General features: G+C 41.7%; 1 protein-coding gene across 1 annotated transcript; it reads right to left on the reverse strand.

The window, feature by feature from the left end:
* Positions 1-3,016: 3,016 nt before the first annotated feature.
* Positions 3,017-9,816, reverse strand: LOC139341350 (monocarboxylate transporter 12-B-like). Its single transcript, XM_070977846.1, has 8 exons — positions 9,533-9,816; positions 7,621-7,724; positions 6,561-6,704; positions 5,713-5,808; positions 5,337-5,493; positions 4,365-5,123; positions 4,026-4,285; positions 3,017-3,690 (listed from the first exon to the last, which is right to left on the reverse strand). Exons 1-8 carry the CDS (start codon positions 9,667-9,669, stop codon positions 3,503-3,505), a joined length of 1,845 nt encoding a protein of 614 aa, XP_070833947.1. The 5' UTR covers positions 9,670-9,816; the 3' UTR covers positions 3,017-3,502.
* Positions 9,817-20,651: the final 10,835 nt, after the last annotated feature.

Consider the following 20,651-nt stretch of genomic DNA (forward strand, 5'->3'; position numbering starts at 1 on the left):
TTATACTGTTTCTGCCCTGTACGAGGCCTTTATTGACAAAAAGCATTTTCAGGAAGTGAGAGTGACACTAAGCAACACAAAACAGCAGCTGTCAATAAAGAACAGCAGATACATGGAATATAGGCCTGCAGGTATTAGAACACTGATACAATAAATCCAAACACATGCAGGTGTGACAGATACCAGCAAGCACATGTCACATTTGAGGATGTAGAGAAAACACGCAGCAACAGTGGTTGCGGCAGCGGAACAATGCAGGGCTCCCTGTGTGGGGGCAGATACACTCAGAACGGGATGTTCTCTTTGGTGAACACACACACACACAAATAGTGCACACATGGTTGTACAAACACACTCCTCTGAATGCACAGCATCCAGATGCATAAGAGTAAACAGCCGAGACAACACAAACACAGTTCACTGTATGTGTGTTGCTGCATGTGTATGTCCTTCTGTGCATATGTGTTCCTGTCTTGGTAAACCAGAGGGAAATTGACTGTTTAAATGAAATTCAAAGTTTCTATATTACCAGTTTCATAATATTTAACAATATATCATTGCAGACCAAAATCATGACCTACAAGCACAATTTTATAATGCAGCCTGATTATACAATCACAGTTTATATCTAAAGAGTGAAGAAGCAAGCTGAGTAAAGTTTGGCAGTGCATTTTCATCCCTCTCCCTGTTGATTTCAAACCCAGTTTTGTTGTTCTCATTTCATCTAGCGGTATTTTCACTTCCTCGCAGTCCAGTAGGCGTGTGGTGGTAGACTGTTTTGTTTAGAAACTTCAAACATATGAAACAATCAACATTACAGTAACTGATGGCTGAACCTGAAGCTGCACATGTGAGTCTACTGCCCTCTAGTGGCTAAAAGAGCCCACTTCACCCTTTGTACCTTCACGTCCTTCGAGCAGTGGAACCCAGTCTGGAGGGCTTGAGGGCAACCAGTATGGTGAGAATGGACCAGCATGGGGTGAGAGAGGACACTACACAGTGACTGCCAGATCTGCAACACAACAGGCACAAAAAAATGAAGAAGAAGAAAAAGAGAGAAGAAGAACTACTTCATTAATTCCTTTGGGGAAATTCATTCATTTTCATAAACACACACAAATACACTTGCACACAATTACAGAAAACAGTGGATGTGCAAGTAATTCATTTCACAGACCTGTGTTTGAGAGGACTCTCTGCAAAACGATCCCCTCTACCTTCCCTAGAAGTTAGTGTAATAAAAGTGAAATTTATCTGTTTGTCCTTATACTGGGAGCCCCCTGCAGTCCTCTCAAAGACCCCTGGGGGTCTTTGAATCACAGTTTGGGAACCTTCCTTTTTGAACAATTTCATAACCACATCACATATGTTCAACTGTTAATGTTTAGAAAATGTTTATAAATGAAGAAGTGTGTCCTGAATTAGATTTCTGGTTTTGCCACGGGATCAAATCAAGCATTGGCGTGTTTTCAGGCCAAAATGACGGCAGCGCCATCAAGCGGCGGAGGTCAAAAAACAACCAGTGTTGTCCCTTAACGCTAACGTTAAGTTAAGAGCAAGTAACTGAGACTAGCTAGCTGAACTAGTAGCCGCAGTTTGAGTCTCTCGTCCTTTTTTAATCAACAGTACGTTTGTTTTTAAAAGACCTTGAGGGCTTTTCAAACGCCGCTAGTTAATAAGGAGAAGTAATTAGTAGTAGTAGTAATAGTTAACCGTTAATTCTGTGATCTAAATGTATGCTAACACGAGCGACACAGAGAGGTTGCTAAAGTTAGGCTAGCTAGCTACATTCATGACCTCAGCTCTTGTACGTTAACGTTCGGTCACGTAACGTTAACGCCCCCAGCCATAAGCGGAGAAATCAAAATTTCCTTTTTTACCTGTTCTCCAGCTGCAGGCTGCATCTTTAAAGGACGATTCGTGATCTTACAGGTGTTTACTGTCTGGCTGGGGTGTTAAGGTATTTGTCCGTGGCGAAAAAATCGAAAAAAATGTACCATTTCCACAAACTGATGCAGCCGACTTGACAGTTACCGCCTTTCCTGTGTTGGTGACGTCACCGAAACGCTGTCTTCTTATTGGCTAACTGGCCAATCACTGTTGTATTTGAGAGTAAAAGTCATACAATTCAAAATACAGGCACTGACTGGGATTGCACCCTTCCACAAGAAACACTCACACAGAATAATTGAATGAACATCATTTTTCTTTATTTAAATAAACTCCCATTTATGGCATCCAAAGGCAACCATCCTAGACTGGCATGGTCTTCCATGGTGCCCCTTTAATGTGATTTCATGGTAAAACAGGTTAATGGTCATGATAAGAAACCACAGCCTGAAAGAGATGCTCACAGACTCATTACTTGGCATAAATAACTGCCACTATTTTCCCCCATGAATCTTCTGATCCAGTTTTCTTCATTTCTTCATTCTTCATTTCTTCTTTTCCAGGTATAAGGGAACTGCAGCCATCTCCCCCTACCTGTAAACTCTTGTTCTTCAAGCACCATCACAGCATGAATATCACTTATCACAAGTATTTATCCCTCAGAGGCCAGCTCCAGTGGTCCAGGCACAGGCAGTGTAATCTGAGGTATTGAAATTATCAATTTATTACATGAATGCAGTCAAGCACACCACATGACAAGTATCCATATACATTGTTCATGATTGATGACACAATTGAGCATACCACCCCAGGCATCATCATTACATAAAGAAAGGTAAGAGTGATGGACAGTGTGCCGTATTCCTTGTTTGTTTTCAGTCTGTTGTGTTTTGATGTGGTGCACCTGACTTGCAAATCCCAATCTTCTGCTTCCTCTACTTTGACACAAGCACAGTGGTAAACTGATGGCCAGCAATGCAAACAGAAATCACATGAGCAATGTTTAAAAAAAGCCTACTAGAACAGAAGTATCATGATGACTGTTCAGATGTATATTAGAAGTTTTTGTTGTGAAAGAACAAAATCACTGTTTGGTTTTGACTGTTTTCAACACAACCAAATGGAAAATTTTGCAAAATATGGCCAGATTTAAAAGAAAAATCCCTTCAACATATGTTCAAAATTCTAACAACACTTTAAAATCTACATTAAACTGGTGTGGACAGTTTGTACATACTGGAAAGCTCACTACAGCCTGTGAATGTTAAAGGAAACCCGCTTCCAAATTTTGTTTTCCACAAAATACAGTAAGAAATCCCTTTGGGTTTACAAATAAAATATCTACATTGAACAACAAATGGAAAAAATAATAAGCCATTATAACAACCTGTGTGTCTCTAAACCACACTCTTTAAAAAAAAGGCACTTTCTCACAGCTTTGGTTCTTCTGGGCTTTGCTCTTGCTGAGCCTGAGCTCATGTTTTACATCCCAAACGCACCAGCCGCATATGATGCACATGAGAACAGCATCATCAATATAATCTTTGCAAACCCACATACCAGCAGAGGTGAGGTGCACACCTGGGCAGCTGGAGGAGCAGCGTCTGGATTGTCATATGATGCTCTGCTGAGCTCCAGCAGCAGTAATATCATTGGGATGTAAACATGCAGCTGATTTAGACTTGGACCTCTGGCAGCGTCTTAGTATGGCAGCTGCGAGGACCAGAGAGCTTAACATGAAGGACACGCCACAGAGGAAGAAGGTTGCTTCATAGTTTCCCGTCCTGTCTACTAACCAACCTGGAGACAGAGAATCAGGAAGGATGTGTTAAACCTCAGAGGACAAAAACACAGTCCTGGGTGATGGATACAATAACTAGCTTTATAGCAAAAAGCCCAAATCAATTATCAATGACAACAGTTGTATCCTTTATAGTAAAGAGAAAAATGGCAGGGCATATTTCAACGTTCAACATGACCTCTGAAATGAGACTGAAATAACCAATCATCTCAACCCTGGTCTAACTTTTTATATGTCAAGATCTCAAAATTAATGTGACAGCGACACCCACAGGCAGTTTACAGGACACCTTCAAACACTGCAGCAGATGTAATTTAAATCCAAAAACACTTGCCTCCAATTGGAGGGCTGACCAGGTAAGGGATGCCATGTAGGAAATAGACCACACCCAGAGCCGAGGTCAGGTAGGTCGAGCCCACGACATCAGAGGTCACCACTGGGATGAGCGCCACATACGCCCCGTCGAAGTACCCGTAGAGTATGGAACATGGGACCAGGAGGGAGAAGGCGTGAAGGAGGGGGATGAACATACAGCAGAGGCCCTCCATGCCTATCGCCATCATGTAGCACAGCATGCGGTACCTCTTCAGACACCTAGAGGGAAGGTGATTGGGCTTTCATTAAATACCTGCCATTTATTTCAAACAAAAGCACGCCTTTAGTCTTAACTTACTTCCTGTCTGTGATCCATCCAAAGGTGACGTTACCCACAATGTCGCTAACTCCAAATATGGACATGAGGAAGGCAGCCTGCTGGTGCCCCAAACCCACATTGATGGAGTAAGGAACCAGGTAAACTACTGGAGAACTGCAGCCATAGGCCAGAAACAGGATGGACACAGACAGAATCAGGAAGTTGGGAAACATTAGGAATCCAAACTCGTCCCTGGACTTGAGACAACAACAGCCTCTGGGGGAAGTTTTAGTGTTTACTAAAGGCTCTGGAGGAGGGCTGACGGTTTTATCTAAGTGACAGTCATCTGTTGGTTTAGCTTCATTGAGTCCTGAGTATTTTATCTTTGCATCCATGTCAGCTGCCTTGTTGTTCAAGGTCAGGCTTTCCACCAGATTCAAGTCCTCAACGGTGCTACCTTTTTCTAGTTCAGGATCTGAGTGTTCGACCTCCCCGAGTATCGTCTCTGTTCGCTTGTTCCTGAATAAAATGCATCCAGTTATCCTCCGATCTGTTAAACTCAGGTCAGGCAGGCCCGGACTCGATAGCATATTCCCCTGACCTAGTTTGTCGTTTTCAAGCCCAAAGTTATTGAGCGCTCCATTGGCAATGAGTAGTCCTTGACTGGCCTTTGAGTGGTTTACTTCCAGCTGCTCTGGCTCCACCTGACTGCAATCAGCAGATACTTCAGTATCTTTGGAATCCAGCGCTGCTGCCATGCTGTCTTTCTCCAGGTTTGCCGTACTGTTCTTCCGTATCCTTCAGATGAAGTAAAACATAACAGGAAAACATGCCATAACTAAGCAAGAAATTGAATTTGGGATATTTGAGAGTCAGAATCTAAGAAAATAAGCACATTTCCTAAAAGCTGGGACCAAACAATTAAGAGATATTTTGATTATTGGTTTATTGCCAGGGGACATATAGACATCACTAATTAGCAGTGCAGTAGCAGCTGAGCTGAGGACTAACCTTTCGCCTCCTCTTGGTTCCAGCGGCCTCATCAGAGCACCACACACACACAGGTTGGAAACAAATCCTCCCATGATGAGCAGAGCTCCCCTCCAGGAGTAATGATCTACAAGCAGCTGGACCACAGGAGCCAAGATGAAGGTCCCGATGCCACTACCTGAAGATGAGGTGAAATTGGATTTGATGGGTTGAAATGAGGCAAGGAGAGTAGAGGAGGAGCACAGGTGGAGGAACTTCAGGACAGAGTAGAGAAAAGCACAGAGAAAAACAGTAAATGTAAGGTAAGAGGAAAAGTGAAACACGAATGAAGGAGGATGAGAAAGTAAGGTATGAATGACAAGAAAACAAAGCAACAGGTATATAGAGATGTCACTACCAGACAGGGCGATGCCATAGGCCAGAGCTTTCCTCTCACTGAAGTACCTCCCAACCATCGCTATGGCTGGTGTGTAGCTGAGAGCAAAGCCGAGACCTGCAGAGGATGGATAAAGGGGTTTGGAGTTTGGCAAAACCTGCCAAATGTTGCCAAATCTGAACTGATCTGATACACCCCGCTGTCCACCGCAAGACATGACAAATGAAGCACTTGAACTGTACATGCATTTTGTGTTTAGTTGAATCCCTCCCAAAAAAAACGACTAAGACCTGGGTAGAGCTTAAATGTTTCTTTGCCTTTTAAAAGAGGTGAGACATCAGTAAGTGTGTGCAAACACTCTCAAAGGTGATGTTGATGTTGTAGTTAAGGTTCGGTTAGGTTTAGGCACAGTAATTAGTTGGTTAGGCCATGGATCGTGTACCATTAATGTCAACTATGTCACTTTGATACCTGTTTGCAGGTTGGTGAAATGCAGACTGGGGTTCAGCTCAATCTGTGCCACTCTGCAGGATAACTGAAGGTGAAGCATCTCCGACAGCTCAGCTGCTTTTGGTTGATTTTAAATTGTCTTAAAATCAGCTTATGGTCAATTATACTTGTAGGTGTTAAGCCTTCACCTCTAGTTGCAAGGAAGTCAATTAATGTCTGTCTCAAGCCACTTAAGCTATTAAACCCATATTTAGACCACAGCACCCAATTCTCATTGGTCAAGTTACCATCTGGCCTCTCTCTGTCCTCCATCCTTCAGGTCTTCTGTTTAGAGGTGAAATTTTTTAATTTAAGTAAAAAATTTTGATTACAGCACTTCCGAGTGGCCTGGTGTGACGGGAGGTAAGGTGCTCGTGTACCTGTGAGGAAGCCCAGGCAGATGTACAGATGTTCGAGACAGGAAGCGAAGGAGCTGAGGATGAGACCAGCAGAAGACAGCAGACCTCCCAGCATCACTGTGACTCTGCAGGAGAGATGGTTCCCAAGCAAACCACCCAGAGGAGCTGCAGACACAGTTTGTGTGGATTACTCTTATCTCCTCAAGTGGTGGCTGAGCAGTTGCCTATATGTAATATTACAGAGCCCCTAAAGGAACAAGAAGAATAAAAAAAGAAAGAAGAAGAAAAAGGAAAACAAGCAGAAAAAGTTCTGGTCTCCATGACGACGGATCACACGCACTCAAGAAACTTATCATGTTAGCTCGAGATACTATCACGTTAGCACGACATCACGTTTGGCTTTAGTAAACATAAAGAGCATGCAAATAAGTAAACGGCAGAATCACGTACTTACCTTGCCATCCTTAAATTGTCTAATTATTGTGTCTGATATATTTCGTGATTTTAGGAAACCATACAGGTCCACTCCTGCAGCCATCCTGGGCTCCAGAGGCTGCAGCCATCCTGGGCTCCAGAGGCTGCAGCTAACGGAGCAGTGTATGAACTGAAAACCAGAAATGCTATGTCATGCTAACGTGATACCTATCTTGAGCGCACAACAAATGTATCTTGAGCGCATGAGTTACGGATCTCGAGCTAACGTGATAAGTTTCTGGAGCGCACGTGATCTGTCGTCATGGTGACCAGAAACTTTTTTTTTCTGCTTGTTTTCCCTTTTTTTTCTTCTTCCTTCCTTTTTTCTTCTTCTTCATGTCCCTTTAGGGACTTCGTATAATATAAATATAAATATATGGCAGTGGACTATTTTCTTTTTATAAATTGCACTTTATGATGTACTTGAGAGATCAAAACTCCAATAGTTCATACAGTCGAGTTAGGGCTGCAGTTCATGAGAAACAAGAGTGACTGAAACACTTCATGTGCCAAAACAAACAGACGAATCAGATGCCAAACCAGTACAAATCAAACTGGTTGAACTGCAGTGCTGATCTGCCTTGCTACATGGTGCTAACGGTCTTACCACAGAGCATGGTGGAGGAGTCGATCAGACTGTGGATCCAGGCTGTGGTGGAATAATCCTTCTCAAAGTGCAGCTGGAACTCCACAAAGAACATGGAAACACATCTGGATACAGAGACGGAGGAAGGGTGGGCTTTTTTACATATTTAACAGTCTGGAAATTAAATAAATGTGTATTTAATTATGTTTGTTTGACGTAAACGAATGAGGAGTTATAAAAAATTGTGCAAGCAGCTGAAACAAACCTTGAGCTGAATGGACTGACAGAACCTGGTGACAACATGTCAAATAATACTAAGCAATTTTCCACAAAATACAGTTTCAGACAGGATTTAAATGACAGTAATGATGCAGCCTGTCTGATCTTCAGAGTGTTCAAGGTCGTATCAGGTATCAGCAGAGTTGATTAACTGCAGCTGAGCGGGGTTATCAGTTTATGGCTGTCAGTCCACCGCTCTGATGGCTCTGTCCTCCCTGACCCATTGTTTACGGCTCTCGTCTCTTGCAAAACCTCAGGGAGCACTCGCAGGTCTCATGGCATCAGTGTCTGCTGCTATGACCTTAGTTTTCCTTTTTGCGTCCTTGTGTTACCCTTCACCTCTGTGTGTCCCTCCCTAACTCTCCTGGATCCTGGTTCCATGCCAATTACTGCTGTCTATCAGGTTCACCACACTGCAGTATATCAACCCGCTTCCATCCACTCATGGCCAGATCGCTGTTTACACTACCATGGTAGTTAATGCTTCAGGCCAACCTGCTAACCACCTGCTATCTCCAGCTAGCCCACGCCATTCTCCCTTATTCATCCACCCTACTCCAACCAGTCCAGCCATAAATCACCATCCTATTTTTTTGTCTGCTACAGCACACATATCTGCTCTGTAAATGGCTTATCCTTGTTGGAAGAGCTTGTTGGAACACAAAACCAAGGTGAAGGAACCGTGAGAGGACTCTGAAGAACGTACCTGCGTCATTACATTTGATGCAAAAATGTTTACTTTTTAGGTCTCCTGTTGTGTGTAATTATACTGTATCTGAATTTAGTCTCTGACTTGTTCTACTAATGTTTTCATTGTAGACATATTAAAGTGGAAACAAGTAGCTTGAGCAGGGGTTAGCATGCAAATGGTGTCATTATTCTATAGACACTGTGCAATTAACGTTTACTTCATAATGGTAAATTAAAGTGAAAAAACTTGGCAGTTTTAAACAGCAGTGCCAGTGGAAATCAAATGTCAGCCGACGGCTGAGTTGTGGAGGCGAAGTGCTGACTGTGCAAAGTTGGAAAATGGAAACATCTCAGCAGGAATTCAGAGTCTTAGTGGAAAAAGACATAAAATATTGTGGCTGAATAAGGTTAGGGGCTTAAACAATGCGAGCTGAGTGGAAATGGCCTTTTGCCAAGTAATAACACAGAGGCATTAATGACCACAGCTAAGAACATGAAGCCTTGTTGCGAACTGTGTGCTAACCCAACACCACACATCCAGAGGCTACTAACGTCTCAGTCATGTTCACACTCGAGTTAAGACATGTTCAGCTGTACAACTGATGCAATCTCACCGTCTGATGTTGTTTTCAGGTAAAACATTCATTGTGTCTGCAATGTTCTGACATTTCATAGGAGCACAAGTCTCGATCCGACAGAAACACTCAAATGCTCGCTGCCATAAATCTAACAACAACAACAACTGCAGCTCTGTGTATGTGTGTGCTGGTGTACTACATGAGGATAAGGACAGTTTCACTCCTTAAAAAAGAGGACATTACAGCAGAACGTCTCTTAGGCCTAACCCTAAAACCACGTCTTAACCTTCAAAAAGCAATCATGTCCCCACAGTGACAGGACGTCCCCAGAGGTGGGTGCGTAGTCACGTTCCTACTGGGAAATAAAAACACAAACACACACTCACCTGGTCACTGCCCGGGTGCAGATGGTGGCAAGGAAGCAGGCAGCGACGACCATCCAACCCCAGCCACCTTCCGGCGGGGTTGTGACCCCCGGCACCCGTCTGCCTCCCTCAAGCTTCTCCTCCTTGGTGACTGCCATCGCTCGACCCAATCATCAGTATCCCCTCACTACAGGGGATCTGGAGGTCAAAGCTCCACTGCTCAGTCTTCTCCTTCTGTCTCTAAATGTTTAGCATCTTTTCATTGGCTGGGCTTGATCTACCAAACCTCCTCCTCTTCCTCTGTCACTGAGAAAACAGAAAATACAACAGGCAGGAATTTAACCACAAACGTCAGCGTCATATAAAGATGAAACTCCCGAGTGTTTGAATTGAAGTACAAATAATAAGCAACATGCATTTGGCACATTATTTCCTTTTATCTTTGCAGAAGCTTGTTTCCAGCTCACCAAACGAAACACCACCTGGAGGACACATCACACTCTGAGACACGTTTGCAACTTTTATCATTTGGAATAAATTTTCGCAGAAATGTCAAGTTCTCTCTCTCTCACACACACACACACACACACACACACACACACACACACACACACACACACACACACACACACACACACACACACACACACACACAGAAAGTCCAGATGACTTTCTATTCAGTGTGTGTGCCGCGTGATGAATAAGAGCAGCAAAGTTATACTGCGCAACAGCTTGCTGATAAAGAGGCAATTGTGGAACAATTTTAGAACAAAGTTAGTTTTCTACTATTCAAAAACAAATGTGTTTGTATTAGTAGAAGAGATGGGTTGTATGGTTTTCAGCAGTAACAGCTAGATAGCAGCTTCATGCAGACACATTTTCAGACTCATTCCGCTTTGTGTGAACTCTTTTTGCACAGCCAAGACGTCCTGCTGCAAGAGAAAAGTGGCATGACATGACAAGTGACATGCGCTCATACATCTGCTCCTGTTAGTCCTCGTCCACGTCCGGGGCTGAAACCTGCTGTCCAAGCAGTGGAAAACAATTTGCTGTGGGTGTGTTTAAATTGTCATACCACACAGGAACACATTGTCCCGCAATTACACAAAAGGCAGCACAGTTATTACACAATAGGTAGTAATTACAGAGAGCTTGTTCAACACCTTCGACCCCACCCACGTATTACCATCTCAAAAAGTGAACTCTAAACAGCAGTGGTGTCTTTTTTCATTGTTCTCACGTTGAAAAAGGATCACCAAACAATTGCTGTAACAGCTGGAAACCAATGGCCTGTTGAGGAAGACATTAAATCTCACCAAGTGACAAAGAAAGTTCAACACATTCAGTATCTGACCTGTTTGATATAAAATGCTACTTAACCTGCTCGTCAGTATAAAAGGCCTCTATCATGTCTTTATCCTTCCGACAGCGCTGTCCAAATAGCTGCAGAGTATACGAGTAGTTATACAAGTTAACTGTCTTTCATGGGCGTGGTGACCCTTTTATGACAGTGCTGCTACTTGTGCTGCTCCCTCATAAATTCCTCTTAATGTTTGCAAAAAAATCACCTCTTTGGCAAGATTTTAGCATGCATTTTGCCAAAATGTAATATGATATCGAAAGCTTCTGCCCTGCCCCGCCTTGTTTAAGGCAAATCTTTCACGAGCCGTCAGTGCATGGCTTAAGTTTCAATAAAAGCTGCACATTCTTGTTGCAGCAGCCTTGTTCTACTTTCTAAATGCTGTCCGACCAAATGGATCAAATACTGATTGTGAGTCGTATCGCAGGCGCTCAGAAATTTCCAGGTGTTTCCAAGTCTCTTAGATGCTGAACGTTACAATAGTTCGAGAGATTGTTATCCTGGCAAAGGCCGCATGCTTTGACCAAACCAGTTTGAGTTGGTGTGAGTTTTACATCTCAGCCTGTTTACGTTTGGCTCTTCAGTGTTTACGCCTGCAGGATGGTTTGTCTGTTTTCTATAATCAGTCCTCTATTGGTTGTAAAATCTAATGGTGTTTGTCAAGTGAAAGCACGGGAAATGGTGATTATAAGAAGTGCTGATTGTTTGTTGATAGCATTTCAAGTACATTCGAAATGACGAATGATAAGACCGAATAGCAATTAATTATTTAGGCATTTAGCCATAGCATGTTGTAGGCTTCTGACAGCTGAAGAAAAGGGTGTTCAGAGGGACTGCTTGATTACATATGACTTTAAATAAATACAATTCTAAAATTATTTATGCTAAGATACCTGCATTACCTGATGTTAAGCCGTAGAGCGAGTGAATGCCCGCTGTTGTCATAAGCACTTATGACAGCAGCTTTATTTGCATTTGACGCGAGGAAATGTACATATTAAGTAAACTGATGCTCAATGGTTTTTTGTTGTTGTTGTTTTGTTTTACTATTTTCTGATCTGTAAGTTCTTTTTTTGGTGCCCATTCACATTTATTTGCAAAAGCATATATATATATTTTCATTTTTAGTTTTTTCCTATTCAAATGTTTTTTACCTAATGACTAATGGAATAAGTGGAACTACTGGGACTGTTGAATCTGCCAAAATAAAAGGAGCAAAAGGGTGTTTGGCCATTGAGTGGAATCTAGATAGATGTGGGAAAGATGCACATATTCTAACCTTGACATCTACTATAGTTTACAAAAGGCTACAGAGCAGATCAGACGTCAGAGGTAGAAGGTTCAGTGTGTCTGTGGTGGAATTTTTCAGTGGTTGAAATGTTAAGCGTTCTGCTTCATTGTATTTGATAATCACCCCCCGAGGCAGAGCCCACATTCTTAGCTCATCCTTCAGTGTGTCAATTGCTTCCTGGTGCAAAGCAGCTGCAGTGAAGGCGTCCATGTTTCCATTTGAAAAGCCAAGGCGTTCACACCAGCTGTGCCATTCAGGTAGCTGATCTGGTCTGGGCCATTAGAGAAGCTCGGTGAGGTGAAATCTGGACAAACAAGCTGTGTTTGCTTTGATACGATTGTTGGAAAAGCCAGCAGACTTTTGAGCAGGATGTAAAACAATAAGAAACAGTGACAAACTTAAAAAAGACAGAAAGAGAGTAAATATGAAGAGCAATGACATCTGCAAAGGTTTCTGGCAGCTGCTTTTGCTTTGTCATCTATTGTCCCAAAGTTACCTCGACAAACTGACAGGTTGTAAAGTTTGCGTGTGTTTGTGTCTTTGTTGCTCGACCTCATGTGTGTGTCACCAACAGAGAATTTACTCCTACTGCTAAGTAAACTGCTACTGGGTCATGAAAACAGCAGAGTTTACTCAGATTCACTGAAAGCCACATGCGTCCAACTGCTGTTCAAACAGCAAGAACTGTTAAAAAATGACAGAATGGGTTAAATAAATGTAAAATGGCCATGGAAACATTTTTGCAACTGACTTTCATGAAATTAAATCCTTATAAATAGCATTTACAATAAATAGCAACCACATGCACAATTTCAGTGTTAAACTGTTTATTTTCTAATTCAAAATGTATATTGTACAGGGATGATTTTTAATGTGCCAAAGTATAAATATTATATTGACTGTACATAACAGTCCGCAAATACAATTTTTAATTTAAGATAATACTTATTTTTATTACACTCTTTTATACTTGCTGTTTTTTTACCTTTATCTTTTACAGGTGCTGCTGTAAATTGGAATTTCCCCTTGCGGGACAAATAAAGGTATATTGAATTGAATTGAATTGAATTGAATTGAATTGAATTGAATTGAACTGAACTGAACTGAACTGAACTGAATTGAATTGAATTGAATTGAATTGAATTGAATTGAATTGAATTGAATTGAATTGAGTGTACCATCTCTTTATCCACCCAAATAAAAAGGTGCATAAAGAGATGAAGGCAGATGAGGAGAGAGACATAAACTGGAACTGGAGAGAAGAAGAATATTTTAAAATAGCACCAACATGCATGCAAGTCACAAAAGATAAAAACACAACATAGAAGTTAAAAGTGAAAAGTGTTTGTTGACTTACGTCAGCCTCCAGTCGCTTTCTGCTCGTCTGTGTCAACGCTTCATGACTCAACCTTTCGGCAGTAGGGCTGGGCGTATCGATCTAAATATTGATAGTATCGATACCAAGGTACATATCGGTATCGGATCGATACTAGCGTGATGAGATCGATACTTTTGTTGCAGTTTCTCGTCTATACGTCCAGTAAATTATTCGAATTTCCTCAGAGTTCATGCGAGTGAGCGCAGCTTCTCTCAAGTCTGTCGACGTGTGCAAACAGCGCTCCTCTCTCTCTCTCTCTCTCTCTCTCTCTCTCTCTCTCTCTCTCTCTCTCTCTCTCTCTCTCTCACTCAGACTCACTTTTCGCGGACCCTTTTCACTGCAGCTGACAGGGAAACTGCCACATGTGATGTGTGCAAGAAAATAATTCGCCACTGTGGTATCACCACAAACTTGCACAAGCACATCAAAGCAGCTCACCCTCGGGAGAGCTCCGAGCTACAAAAAAAAAAAAAGAGTTAAGGGAGGGGGAGGGGGAGGAGGAGGAGGAGGGGGAGGGAGTTCCCTAAACACACACAAGACCCCCGGCACAGAGACAGAGGTCTCTGGCAGAGGCTTCTCAGCCTAAAAAATCAGGAGTATCCAGGTAATCTCCAGCATTAAGTAATGTTTTTCACAGTGTCATTGGTGATCATATGTTCAGCCAGTTGAAAAAAAAAAAATCTTAATTGTTTTACTGGATCTCAAAAATATACACTTATATAAAGATATATACCTCAAACCTGAAACATGAATATGGCTGAATATAATAACCCTTTGTGTTAACTGTTGAAGGAAAATTAGTATTCCTATTTAGGCTACATGCAGATTACAGCTACAGGCTTAATTATCTTAATCATTTTGTTATTTCCCCTGGATATTACAAGGACCACTGCTGAGATGATAGTGAAGGACCTACAACCCATCTCTATGGTTGAACAGGAGGGTTTTAACAGTCTAGTGCAGACACTTTATCCCCGCTGCAGGATTCCAAGTAGGAAATATTTCATGGGAGAGAAAATACCTTCATTGTATGAAGAGTGTTGCTCAAAAGTAAAAAAAATGTCTCGATGTGCTGGCAGTGCTGTATTGACCACTGATATGTGGACATCAAGAGCCAGAAGCTTATTTAACCGTCACTTTATTATTGATGACAAGGAATAAAAAACCTGTTTATTTGCCAAAAATCTTTGTCCTGTGTTTTATCATAATCGTAATCAACCAACTAAAGGAAACATCACAATATGAATTAATCATCATGATGTGTCAAGAAAAGTATCAGTATCAATATCGGTATCTGCGATACTAGCCCTGTATTTAATTGGTATCAGATCGATACCAAGATTCCCAGTATCGCCCACCCCTGGTCGGCAGAAACACAAGCTTTCCTGTTGCTGCCTCTCTTGCAAGCACCCTGAAGTTGCTCTGCAACGTGATTGGGCTGCAAGACAAAAGGGGAGGGAGGAGGAGGAGGAGGAGGAGAAGAAGGAGCAATACAAAAGCACAACACAACAGTGTTGTGTTGTGCTTTTGTATTGCTACATTTCATAGTAACCACTCAGTTTTGGGTAATACACACCGCCTGGTATATAACAGTTCTGTACAGGCTTTATCAGATTTGAATGGTTTTATCTCCCGTGGTAAAGATATTGTCACTCATCCCATATAATACACCTACGAAGGTTTCAGCGTTTCTGTCGAGTTTGTTTTTGACACATCACCTACCTAGCTGAGGCTAACATAAATCTAGATACCTAGCTGAGGCTAACATAAATCTAGATACCTAGCTGAGGCTAACATAAATCAAGCTACCTAGCTGAGGCTAACATAAATCTAGCTACCTCGCTGAGGCTAACATAAATCTAGCTACCTCGCTGAGGCTAACATAAATCAAGCTACCTCGCTGAGGCTAACATAAATCAAGCTACGTAGCTTAACATAAAACCACACCAAGCTAACAAAAGGATATTACCGAATGGAAATTAGCTGCAGCTAGGTAGCTAGCTTTTGATGTAATGTGTTACTAATAACCTTTTGCTGCCTTTTGTGCTTCCATAGCAGACATTTACTCAAGTACTGTGCTTTAGTACAAATTTGTGGTATCCTACTTCAGCATTTACATTTTATATCGCTTCAGGTTTTGTATTATGAATCTAATACAACAATAATATAAGACTCACAGGGGCCATTGCAATGAGTAAAACACAGGCCATTTTACTAATGTACTATGTGGCAATGTACTAATGTCATGTATTTACTTATGTAGGCTAAAAATTATGTGATGCATGACTTGTACTTATACTCAAGGATGTGAATACTTCTGCCACCACTGAGTGTTTTAGGGCTCCTGACATGGCCGCTTATATTCTGTAATGAGGTGACATTTAATGACGTTATAGCACTTTATGTATGCAGACACATTATAGTAGTGTTTACTGTGGAGAAAAATGTTAAAACTTGTATGAGTGCTGTTGTATTGTCTGTTTTCTTCTGTTTTTTCATCACTACTACAGGTGAGTAAAGAAACATCCAGAACACATGTATCATCCAGTTTTAGTTTAATTCCTTTTTAGAAAAAAAAAAAAAAAATCTCTTCACTTCAGCACATACGCATTGCACAAGGCAGGGAGCCGGCTTTTCTTTAATTGCCTTTTTTTTTTTTTTTTAATCTTTTTAACCCTTTCTGTTTTCAAACCAGAGTTAAAAGCAGCAGCAGAACTGATGCCAACAACCAGCACTGGCTTCACCAAACTCTCACACCCAAATCCAGATCATAGAGGAGCCGATGTGAACAACCAGCACTGAAATCCAGCAGACAGAAAACACTCAGACGTGATGTGAGTTTAACCCTAAAAAGTGTTGAAGAAGGGTCTAATTGAATGTACCACATTTCACCTTCAGGTCTCAATCAATGTTCAGACAAAGTATGACATACCTTTTTTTTTTTTTTAAATCAAAGAAAAATGGATGTAAATGTAAAATAAAAAGAAAGACCCGATTGGTGTATTTAGCACATGTAGGCTTATAATGAATGCCAGAAATATTAGACAATCACAGTAAGAACTTCTCAAAATCTAGTCCTAATGGGGAAAATCTAATCACTCATACACCACGAGTAGGTTAAAACAGACTCCTCAAAGTATTTGTGAACCCTACCGATCACAGCTCTGCTAAAGGTGATAAAGCCGCAGAGGAAAGTGGTTCGTCTCGATGCGTCTTCTGTCTGCGCTGGGTTGGAAATGACGTGCCGAGTCGTGTTTGGGGAAACCTGACCCTGAACAGTTGAAACAACTTGATCAACAGGCAGATTGCTGGTGTAGAATATATCATATTAATATTATTTACAAAATCTCTGTACAATCAAATACACAAGGGTGAAAAGGTCCGTCCTGCCAGTCAAGCATTCCAGAAAAGAGTTTAAAGGCCGAATGTGTTCACGCAACAGGATGTCTGACCAGATTAAGAACCTCTGAGGAAATCCTGAAAAGTTTAGCAAAGTGGGGTTAAAAACTTGAGCCGAGCAAAAGGTCAGCGGGTCACAAGGAGGATTATCTCACTTTGACTAGTGTCGTTTGACAGCAATAAGGTGTTTAAGCTAACACAGTTCAAGATAAAATGAGCATCACCACAGAGGTTCAGCATATTCAAGGTCCTTTCCAAGTGTGTCACTCATCCAACATGATGCACAGTTTGGATGAAGGGAGGCTAATAACTGTAGACTGTGGGTGTCCATGACTACACTTAGCAGGGTCAGGTCACACAGATCAGACTGAATAAGCGTGCATTGTGCGCTCACGTCGGTGTATAATCTGGCCTGAAACATCCCACTGCGAGCATCCACCTTAAATAGTGTTAACAACTAAATCAGCAGGACAGACTCCAAGGGGAGAAACTCTCTCCGTCAAGATTCAAACAGGATTTCTATGAGAGGGGAAACCTAACGGGGTTGCATATTTAAAAAGAAAAACTTTTACACACAAGTCAAATCAGCTCTGGTAGCTTTAGAGAAGAGGTGAGTGTGCTGAAGGGGACAGAGATGAGTTACTGCATAGCCTGTTGGTTAGAGTTCACTATGGATGACAAAACATTTGCTATTCGGTGGGCGATTTAAGCCAAAGTTCCTTACAGTACAGAGAAATACATACTGATCTGAGTACAGCTGGTCCCAGAGGGAAAGAACCCCAAAACAAGGTGTTAACGAGGTTCAAACCCCAAAGCTTTAAAATCACAACTCAGACTGTTATCAAAGCAGACAAACACACTGTTGACTCATCACTCACAACTCAGACTGTTATCAAAGCAGACAAACACACTGTTGACTCATCACTGCTTAAAAGCTAATTCCTTAAAAGACTTGATTCATACTGTATCTGTGTAAATGTGCGTGAAACACTTTCAACAAGGACGAAACTTCACAAACACATCAACGGGAAGATGTGACGCTGCTTTGAGCGTTGTTGCCGGAAAGGTAAACACAGTTTATATGAAGAATTTCAGTTCCAGCAAGTGTTACTAATTAGATTAATGGAGTCAAAAACACTAAAGATGCATTAGTAAGGTCCAAAAATCCTCCAAGTATTCGAACTCATGTCTGTAACTTGTCTGCTCAGAACAGTTTTCGATTAGATGAGCGTGAAAATGGTGTTATAACTTATACAATCGCTGAAAACACACAGGTGCACTTTGAAACGTTCAAACACATGTCACCTATAATATGCAGAGACCAATGCGTCAGCTTCAAAGACTGAGCCATATGATGAGCAGCAGACTGCAGAAGGTTAAAACTGTGAAGAAACGTCCCTTCAGCTGAAGCGTTCACCTGCAGGCTCTGCAGCACATCGATGACATGTGTTTAAAAAGTACAACTCACAACGAGACACTTTCATAAGTGCTGCAAATCACGATTGAAAAAAGGCTTTTTCAGGCTGACAGAGCAGGAATTTACATTTCTAGGAACAATCACACTGGTTCTTTTGTGCCAACCAAAAACGATCAACCCATGAAAAGAAATTCAACACAATAATATCTTCAAATTACGTGGGAAAAACACATTAGCTGACATTATTATGTACTACTGGCCACAAAAAGAAAAACCAAGCAGGATAACGATTATAAGAATGACTTTTAAAAATGTTCCCAAACTAAACTCTTGCCCAAAAACGATGAAAAGAAAGGCTGTGAAACAACATTTCCAGTTCTCATCAGCAATGATCTGTGATACTCAGAGCATGTTGTGACTTCTAAACTCTCAAAATTTTACTACCAAGACCATTGCAGCGGTGGAGAAGTTAATGTTTTCATGCTATGACACGGCTGAGACCAGCAGGTGAGCTGTGAATGCCGAGCAGCGTGTCATCCGCTCTGAATCCGTTACAGTATGACGGCGAAAAACAAACGAAGATGCAACTGCATCCACGTGACAATAACACAGAGGTGATGTTCAGCGGGTAAGAACTTAAATCACGCAGGAAGCTGAAGGACACAGACGCGGCGTGACCGGGATAACACACAGTGAAGGCAACGAAAGACAGGCGGCGTAAGATAACCGACATCAGCCTGATTTCAAAGCTGAGTCGAGGCCACGATTATTGGAAGAAGGCAAAAAAAGAAGAAAAAGAACATTTGTGTCATCATACCTGAAAGTGACCAGGATGTAACACATCGCTCATTCAGTGTTTTCATGGGTGACGGATGCTCCGATACACCACTCACACAGTATTTCACCAGTTTTACTTTTAACACCTGCATAAATGCTGACATTTGGATCACTGAGGCCGATCGGTACTTAATAAAGTCTTTCACACTCCATGTATCCTCAATACTCATTTTAAACTTTAATATGCATGAATGAACTATAGAGGATCCGCTCTAAAAAATGTGGTGAGTTACGAATTGTTCATTAAAAGGGACCCTCATCTATTTTGACGCTATTCAATCTATAATTCAATTGCTGCATATGGTGCACATTCAATTTCACAGCAAAGCTCTTTAGATGTTAGTGTGAGTCAGTGTGGATAAAAGCATCAGCGTAAAACAACTTCCTAAACACTATGCAGCCAATAAACCAACTGTGTACAAATCAAGTTAAAAAAACAACTGCATAGCAGCACACACGTTATTCATCGGGGTCAAAGTGTAGTGAAGAATCGCTGCAATTACGTGATTTTGTCAATACGACGCTCATAATACTTGGCTAACATTCGACTAGCTGATGAGGATTTTAGCCTTGTTATTATACTGCAGGTGAAATTTAAAAAACTGCAAGTTCCTGTCAAGAAACCCCCCTGTGCTGAACTAACACTTGTACATCAGGCTCAGAAAAACAGAAAACTAAACGACCCAAAAACGTTGGTAGTAGTGATGGTTTGGAGGTATCGTAACAACAAATACAAAAACTGAGAGACGGAGGTGAATTACACGAAGAGTGATTCCACAAAGAGCACAGTTTCTCTGATGGAGAGTAAAGGCATGTAGACGGTTGGACTGAGTCTATGCAGCAGTGGACAGCGGAGACTGAACTGTCCAGCTTCATAGTTCAGCTGCTTAAACAGAGATGAGAGGCTGTAACGGTCCAGGCTGGGAGGGGGGAAACGCACACTTCTGGTCCATGTTTCTGCACAACAGCTATGATGTAATCACTGATGACGAAGCCTCTTCATGCATAATACATTACAAGCAAACCTTGCCTTTAGGATGAGGTGTGCATGTAATTTACAATTCCAACTTCCCCAAATTATTGCAGACCAGGTAAGAATCCTTTAAAAAGTGGCAGTAAGACAGAGAATTACAGGCAATTCAGGCAAGTAAGAGGGTTTTCCATCCGAGAAGACAGACGGAGGCATGCAAACTACGTCTGAGGCTGTTTGTGCTTGTGTCACAACTCGCTTTGCATAAGTGTGGCTGACTGATCAGTTCTGGGCCCGGCATGTTCCATACCGCAGGTTTCATGGTTGGCTGAAATAAAGCCCAACATTATCTGAAAAGTAATAAAAAGTAATCATTGGGGTTGTAGTTGGGGATGTTGGACTGTTTTTACTCGCTGTGGGGGGATAAAGCTTCACCTACCCAGCAGCAGAACAAATGGCCAAATGTTGTGCACAGTAACTGCACCATT

This window comes from Chaetodon trifascialis, chromosome 13 (genome assembly GCF_039877785.1).
Source record: "Chaetodon trifascialis isolate fChaTrf1 chromosome 13, fChaTrf1.hap1, whole genome shotgun sequence".
Lineage (NCBI taxonomy): Eukaryota > Metazoa > Chordata > Actinopteri > Chaetodontiformes > Chaetodontidae > Chaetodon > Chaetodon trifascialis.

Coding starts and splice junctions, on each gene's coding strand:
- LOC139341350 (XM_070977846.1), bottom strand. CDS start 9,669: ATGGCAGTCACCAAGGAGGAGAAGCTTGAGGGAGGCAGACGGGTGCCG. Junction 6,705..7,620: donor CTCCTCCACCATGCTCTGTG/GTAAGACCGTTA, acceptor CTGTGTCTGCAG/CTCCTCTGGGTGGTTTGCTT. Junction 4,286..4,364: donor GGATGGATCACAGACAGGAA/GTAAGTTAAGAC, acceptor CCTTCCCTCTAG/GTGTCTGAAGAGGTACCGCA.